The sequence below is a fragment of the Triticum urartu genome, unplaced genomic scaffold, assembly GCF_003073215.2.
Source record: "Triticum urartu cultivar G1812 unplaced genomic scaffold, Tu2.1 TuUngrouped_contig_8809, whole genome shotgun sequence".
Taxonomy (NCBI): Eukaryota; Viridiplantae; Streptophyta; class Magnoliopsida; order Poales; family Poaceae; genus Triticum; species Triticum urartu.
In genome coordinates, this window is record NW_024119794.1 from 105 (window position 1) to 8427 (window position 8323).

Below are 8323 nucleotides of genomic sequence, written 5' to 3' on the forward strand. Positions count from 1 at the left end.
TTTGGAATTTTGGTCAAATCTGGTCAAACTATGGTCAAACTTTGGTCAAACTCCTTATTCAAGAAATATTAGTGTTACTAAATAATTATTGTTTTTTAGAATAATAGTTTTAAACTCAAACAGCGAAATGTGTGACTTTATGCTCAAGCTAAATTCCCGAGGGTTAATAGGATTGACATCTTACTATTGTCAGGAAAACAACAAGCGTAGACTTGGAATCGAGGGATAATAGAACCCGGAAGTTAAGCGTGCTTAGGCTGGAGTAGTGAGAGGATGGGTGACTGTCCGGGAAGTTAGATGATTTGGAATGATGAGGGGTGATTAGAGATTAAATTGAGCAGCGATGAGGGTGATTAGAGATTAGAGGTTAAAATAATTCAGAAATTTGAAAATTCGCGCAAAAAATTCGAAAAAAAAATCTGCGGGTTAGTAGTAGCGCGGGTTTTTACCCCCGCGCTGCTAATAGGCCCAAAACCCGCGCTGCTGCTAGGCTATTCCCTAGTAGTGGCATGTCGCCAGAAATCCAGAAATAAATCCAGGACAAAGGTCTTTTATTGTTAAAAATATGAAAATAGACAAGACTCTGGAATCGCGAAAAATTTCAACACAACCGCAGTTAGAGGACCTGTGTAATGTAAAAAATATATATTGCACTATGAACTCGGTGTATTTAGCAAGTTTTGATAGTAGTGTCCTTCCGATGAATATTTTGTATTATCTGGATCTAAGGTATGGGATAGGTTGAACATTTAAGCCTAGTTAGCAATTGAGATTGAGACTAAAGGCCAAAAAAGATTACATGTATCTTAGCTCGAACATGCACAAATAGGTCAAACCCACCTACTCTAGTTTGTCTACCCTGAATCAGCCCAAATGCAACTAGGGCAAAATGTTAGCCTTGCCTGAAACCGGCCTACCACACGCTTAGGCCTACTGTTCATCAAATTCATCTTTGCATCGCTTAACAAGAATATTACAGGGGTACTTTGCTGGGAATCCAGTGACTGACGACAGGTTTGACAGAGCTGGTACAATCCAATTTTTTCATGGCATGGGAATGCTGTCGGATGAACTTTATGAGGTGATCCATCCTCCCACATAAGTACTAACAGTAGTAGCAGTAGAAATTACTATGGTATTACAGTACTAAGCAGATGACCGTATATACAATTGAAGTTTTCATGAGTTGTGTCGTGTACTCAGAATGCAAAGAAATTTTATCCACAGTTTGCCAAGGAGAGTTGTGGAGGAAACTACAGTGATCCACCCAATGCGTTATGTGCCGAGTCCATCCAAGCTATTGACAATGTAAGTTTCCCCTAGAACACGAGATATTATCTTCTCCTGTCAATCAGTGAAGATAGAAGATAAAACATCTATCGTTGAAGCTACCATGCTTGGAACACGAGTTGTGTTTACTAGTTTCTACTAACAATGGACAAATAGTGCACAAAAGATATCAACTTGTCCCACATCCTGGAGCCCTCATGCGAGTTGATATGGAGCCCCGGGATTCAGCAGGCAACAGCAAGCAATGAAACAAGTGGGCTCAGGGTGGAGTACTTGGTTGGTGATGATCTCCTGTTTCCCTTCAAGTGTAGAGTTGAGTGCATCCAATTCCCATTAACTTTACACTGTATCCACTCTTGCTCACACAACTAATGTTGGTTAATTTGGTCTCAGAGCGATACCTACCAGCTATCTTATGTATGGGCAAATGATGAAGGCGTAAGGGAGAGTCTTGGCATTCGCCAGGTACTGCTCTAGAGCTGTACTGTACTGAATATTTTTTTCCGGTGTAGTTGTGCCTGAACGTTGTCACACACTCACACTGCAGGGAACTAAGGGGGAATGGAAAAGATGTGTTAGCGACATACCGTACACCAGAGATATCACAAGTACAGTAGAGATTCATTCGAGGCTACGTAGAGAAGGATATCCAGCGCTGATATACAAGTAACCAACCCACAGAAGAAAATTAATCTAAAATTGCAATCTCATCTGAAATTCTAATTCTGATATGTAATTGATGTTGAATGCAGTGGCGACCATGATAAGGAGTTTTCCTTCGTTGGCACTCAAGCATGGATAAGATCTCTTAACCTGCCTATCACAGATGACTGGAGACCATGGTATGTTGATGGCCAGGTTGCAGGGTAAGTTGTCCTGTGCCTACTGAAACTTCTTTCACTGGGGGTCTATTCCAGTCGAATGTATTTTTTTCCTCCAACGTATGGAAAAAACAATATTTCAATGTTCAGAAAATTTCTTAAAATATGTTTCCAAGTGTTATAACAATAATTTGGAGCTTAATTACCTGTGCATATCCTATTTTCACGTAGGCCTAGTCCATGTCTTGAACCAATTAATTTAAGAACAAAATGCCTTCACCCAATGAACGTTGGCAGGTTAGGGTTGCCCAAGTCTTACACTGATTCAAATAATTTCTTGTCCAGATTCACAAGAAGTTACTCCACTAACCTAACGTATGCAACTGTGAAGGTAAGTGCTTCGGAACCTCATTCTTATCTTTTCCATTACATAACTAAATCAGGATATATAAACTCTACTGTCCTAGTCTTTGGAGGTAATATCTGTAGACTACCTACCATGTAGGGTGCTGGGCATACTGCTCCAGAGTACAAGCCCAAGGAGTGCCTCGTGATGTTCGCCAAGTGGCTTTCCGGTGACCCTCTGTGAAGAAAGGATGACCTTTGTTTGGATGAGTGTGTGTCAGTGCCTGTTTGTCGCATCTAACTAAATTTGAAATAAGCAAGGTTCCTAAATAGAACCAAACATTGTTCCCCTGCTTGGATGTATACCCCATGCACAATTTGAATACGTTATGTTATGTTGTTTTGCTTTTTAAAACAAAAATCTATGTGGAAAATCTATACCTATTTTTATTACCTACTAATAAGGCGAGTAGTAGACGCCAGTGCGCCGGCCCAAATTTCGGCCAGCCGCCCACGCGCCGTTAGATTAGGCCCAGAGGCGTCGGTTGCAACTCCCGTGTGTTCATGCTTCCAGCCTCCCCCGCAACGAGTTGGTTGCAGCACTGGCATAAACGGTTCTAACGTTGCCGAAATGGTTGCAACTCTGGCGAACGTGGATGTAGCTTTTGCAGTGTTTTGTTGTAGCATTCGACGATGATGGCGTCGCCGGTTGCAGCTTTGGCGAACGTGTATGAAGCTTCTATAGTGTGCGGTTGTATCATTTGTGACCATGGCGTCCCTGGTTGCAGCTCTTTTGCAAAAGGTTGCAACTCTGCGCGAACATGGATGTAGCTTATGCGGAGTACGGCTGCAACAAACCATCGACGAAAACATCGCCAGCTGCAGCTCCGGCTGAAGCAAAATCAGTCGCTGGATGCAGCATCTTCCATCGCCGGTTCCAGCATATATCATAGCTGGTTCCAACATCCGCATGCCCATAAGGGCCAGGAAACAAAAACCATTGCCGGGAGCAGTGACAGGACGACCGTGGTTGCAGCGCGCTGGTCGCCATTGTCGGCGTAGGTGGCCTGCCTAACGCGCAGCAGTCGCGGTCGTTGTTTAGCAAGGGAAGATTGAAGTTGGAGCTGACGTGTGAAGAGAGGAGAGGTAAAAACGAGGTTGGGCAGAAGCTCCATGATTGACGACGAGAGCAATGGGAAAAGATGAGCTGCAGAAGGACAAAGGATGGGAGCAAGAATACAAGTTGCGAGGGGATAAGGACATAAGGAGCCGGGTGGTGCGTGGACCCACACTAAAACATGCGATTTTCTGTTATTTTCAGTTATTCAATCAAGGCGCACTTGACAAATCTATCGTCAGTTGCTATTGTCTGTTAGTGGTTTCTTTCTGTAATTTAAGTCTCTAGCTCAGCTCGTTTATTGCCTGTAATTATCCTTACTATATTCTTTTGTGTGTTATTATGCAGAATGAAGATTTTGGAATGCCAAAAGAGACGGAGTCTATGGCATTGGGTTCATTGACCCACATATCGTTAATGAAGTTATGTTAAAAAAAATTACACCGAGGACTCAGAAAATAACTTGCTAATGTTTTTGAAGGAACTAAATATCAGACCAGAAATACTATTTCCTTACAACTTTAAGTGAGTGTTATTGTCTTGTACTACAAATTCTATTTTCCTTACTCGATGTTAAATGTAGTTGATGAGTTATGCATGCCCGCTTATATAAACGTGTGCACAATTTTCATTGGATCCTGCTAATCATTAGAGTTGGGAAGGGAACTATTGAAACACTGGACTCACTAGGTACAGACCCTATAGAATACAGCGGTCTGAACTAAATTGCCAATTGCTAAAACATGCCGGGCGCTGGCTCGGGGGCGACGCGGGGAAGGATGAAGGGCGCATCGGCTTCCCTGAATGAACGAGTGTGACGTGAAGCTCATGGCGGAAGCGAGAGAAGAGTCGGTGGACGTCTGATACCAAGTTGGATGGATAAACTCTGTCTATAATTCTATATTCAACTCAAGTACAGGGGCCGTGTTATATACACGAGGAGTACAGAAGGAGGAGAGAGTTATCGTTACAACAGATCATGGCGATCACGCCGCGCGTGCAAGCGAGGGCGAAGCCGTCGTGCGTGGGAGCGTGGGCGTGGGCGCCAGGAGACTCGCTCCTGTAGTTATCCATCATCTGAACGTGGGGCTGTACCATGTTTCCTACAGAGAAAAGCAATAAAAAGAAAAAGCTCGACACGGGCCTTTAGCCATCAAATCGATCAGTCTTCCGTTCGCCAAGTTACGAGAGAATCCGCTGAGATCAATCGATCGGGTCGTTACTAGCCCAAGCCACGCTCACGTACAGAAGTACGTGGCTATACACACACGTACACTGTTTATCAATCAACCTACTAGGCAGCTTGCTTGGTTGCTTTTGTACGTGAGTGTGCAGAGGTTCTGGTGATTTGATCCGGCGATCAAAAACCAACAAATGGTATCTAGAGCATCTACGATCAACGATGGGGGACAGTGACTAGGAGTAAGTTGGTTCCAAGGTGAACAAGTCCGGCAACGGCGGTTACAAGACGAACAAGAAAAGCGACAAGGTGAAGAAGAGCGGCAAGTCAGCAACTAGTGGTGGCGGAACGGGCGGCGCCAACGTACTGGCGCATCGCAACGTCCCCATCCAGTACCCAATGCTCACCGACACCAAGTACAGCATGTGGGCGGTCAAGATGAAGATTATTCTCCGAACCCTACGAGTGTGGGAGAACATCACGGATGACGACATCGATCAGGAGTGCGACGAAGGTGCCATGGCAGCCATAGCCCAGTTTGTACCGGATTTCATGCTGATGACATTGGCGGAGTTCGAGACGGCAAGAGAGGCGTGGAACACACTCAAGGAGATGAGTATCGGAGAAGATCGCGTCACGAAGGCTCGGGCACAAGTGCTGAAGCGCCAATTTCACAAGTTACAGGATGGAGGAAACTGAATCGGTGAACGACTATGTCATGCGTCTGACTACTATGGTGGGAGAGATCCGCGCGCTTGGTGCAAAGCTCGATGAAGCCGAGGTCGTGGAGAATTTTTTTAATTCGGTCACCGATAAATTCACGTACATCATCGGCACGGTCGAACAACTTTACGACATCGACGACATAAGCATAACGGAGGTGATCGGCCACCTACGGACATGGGAAGAGAATGCTCGTGGTTGTCGGAAAGGCAAAGGAGGAGGCGATGACCAACTCATGTACTCGCACACAGATTGGGAGTCCCCAAGTAGCAAAGGAAGATGCAACTATGGCGAAGGCTCAAGCAACGTGAAGCGTGGCGGACAAACCGAAGAAGGCAAAGGCAAACCACAAGGTCGTCGTAAGGCAGACCAATCTAAAGAGAGGAAGCCACGAAACTTGGATATGTCCGAGGTCAAGTGCTATATATGCAACGAGATGGGTCACTTTGCGAAGGATTGTCTGGAGCCTAACAAGCGGGAGATCAAGGCAAATTTGGCGAAGCAAGAAGACGAACGTCCAAGTCTTCTGATAGTCGAAGTTTGTGATCTCGTCCAAATAGCAGTTGCGAAACCAAGCCTGAAGGTGCTACTTCACGAGAAGAAAGTAATACTAAAGTTATGTGAAGAAGAACACGTCATGGTATCTAGACACGGGTGCCAGTAACCACATGATAGGGTGCAAGGAGCACTAGTGCAGAACCGGGCAATAACACCGGTTCGTAAGGCCCTTTAGTGCCAGTTCCATAACCGGCACTAAAGTGTGGGCACTAAAGCCCCCCCCCCCCTTTAGTCCGGGTCCAGCACGACCCGGTGCTAAAGGAAAACCACATGGCACGAGCCAGCTCCGGGGGCCGGGAGCCCTTTAGTACCGGGTGGGAACACTAACCGGTACTAAATGTTTGTGGGTTTTTGTTTTATTTTGTATTTTTCAATTAAATTTGTGTTATCAATTTAATTTAGGATTGTTTTACGTTATAATGAGTTGTAGTCGTCGTCATCATCATCATCGCATATTAATAAATAAATAAACTCTAGCTAGCTAAAAATCATCGTAGTCGTCTAATTACCACTATTTAATCATCATAGTCATTACCGCTAGCTATCTAATCATCACCAACACTGGCTAGCTTAAAGAGGAAACATTCACTTTGTAACAGAAGCAAAGATATCATCGAGTTCAACATAATCATCACCAACATCGGAAGTTCAGGACACGGACATGAGACACTAATTAAGAGCATGAACTAGAGCATAGAACATGTATAGTTCTCCTGATTCATCATACTGGAGCATGCAGATGAATCTGTCTCCTAATCTTGGGTTGCGCTTCTCCTTGCTGCCCCCTAGTACTTCTTTGCGATCGTTAACAATTTTGCTCCAATCTTTCACTATTAAGCATTCTTCGTTTTCAGAAATCCTGAATGCACTCATGTGCAATGTAGGATATCTTGGCCGTAAGCTAACCATTGACACGTCACCTTTAGTCTCGATCCACTGAGGCACAACTGTCATCGGAAATCCCTGTTGAAGAACATCGTATAGTAATTAATATACTAAGCAATGAAAGTTTAGCTTCAAAAATAATGTATGCAAAAGATGCATTAGTTAAGGACAAATAGTTAAAATCTTACCATCTTTCGATTATAGATGTGACCGTAGTTCAATACGATCACCATTGGTCGCACGTTTTGAGTACTAACATTTCTAAGTTCAGGAAAAAAATTTGTCTTGACAGTATTAAGATGCTCAAGCCATAAAACATAATGACTTATCTCCTCGCAGTTTAGTTGAGCCCCGGGGCAGTAGTAGGTCCTGTCTACCAAGCGCCGGACATGTTTGCTTGAACCGAAATAAGCTGACAATACAAATTAGTTGTCAACTATTTTTGAAAAAACTGTATCAAAGACATAAACATATGCATGCATGGTTGAGAAAAACTCACATAATGGTAGAACTGGAGGCGCCTGCACATCGACCCAGATGTCTATATTAGCTTCAATATCATCTTCTGAACGAATATCAAAGGTGACAACCATACCAGGCTCAAATGCATAAGCCTTGCATAGTGCTTACCAAGTTTTGCATTCAAAATGGTTGTATGTGTCTCCATTATATAATTTGACGTTGAAAGTATACCCATGCTCCGTCTTCAAGTAAACTCTCTTTACATCCATATCATCTATAGCACTAAAACCTATCTTATCCAAGACAAAAATTCTTGCATGGCAGGGGTTGCGCTAGTAGAATAGTGAAAATTTAAAATTATAAGTTGAAGCAAATGAAGCATAAGTTTTACATTCAAATAATAATTGACAAAGTGAATTACTGTATCAACTTCAAATGTCTCATCCAGCTTGATGCTGAAGCGCCTATCATCAACAAGGAAATTTCTGTCACACAGGCCGCGCTGGTCTTCACAGTGTTCGCACGTAATGAAATCTTTTTCGTCGTCAGATGACATTTCCTATGTTCATATAGGTGAAACATTAAACACCTATTACTATCTAACATTAATTTCATCTAACATTTGACATTAATATATCTAACTATATATTCAATTGACATTACTATATATTTAACTTTTCTATCTAATTCATCTAACATTCGACATTAATCTAACATTTATATAAACTCAAAATATAAAAAAATTAAATAAACAGAAAAACTCATTAACAAATAATATTTTAATTAGATCATCAAATCTCAGATACCTAAATTTTCTTACTAAAAATAAACTAGTTATATTAATTATTCAACTAGTTCAAATCTCATATACCTAAATTTTCTTACTAAAAATAAACTAGTTATATTAATTATTCAACTAGTTCAAATCTCATATACCTAAAT

The 8323-nt window shown here is 42.5% G+C and overlaps 1 protein-coding gene across 1 annotated transcript; it reads left to right on the forward strand.

The window, feature by feature from the left end:
• Nucleotides 1–928: 928 nt before the first annotated feature.
• On the forward strand, nucleotides 929–2815 carry LOC125532018 (putative serine carboxypeptidase-like 52; the record flags this gene model as incomplete). The annotated part of the gene is made up of 8 exons (XM_048696192.1): nucleotides 929–1081; nucleotides 1228–1308; nucleotides 1447–1602; nucleotides 1684–1755; nucleotides 1838–1956; nucleotides 2043–2156; nucleotides 2457–2502; nucleotides 2617–2815. Coding segments are annotated over 8 exons (825 nt in total), but the record flags the coding sequence as incomplete, so codon positions are not given.
• Nucleotides 2816–8323: the final 5508 nt, after the last annotated feature.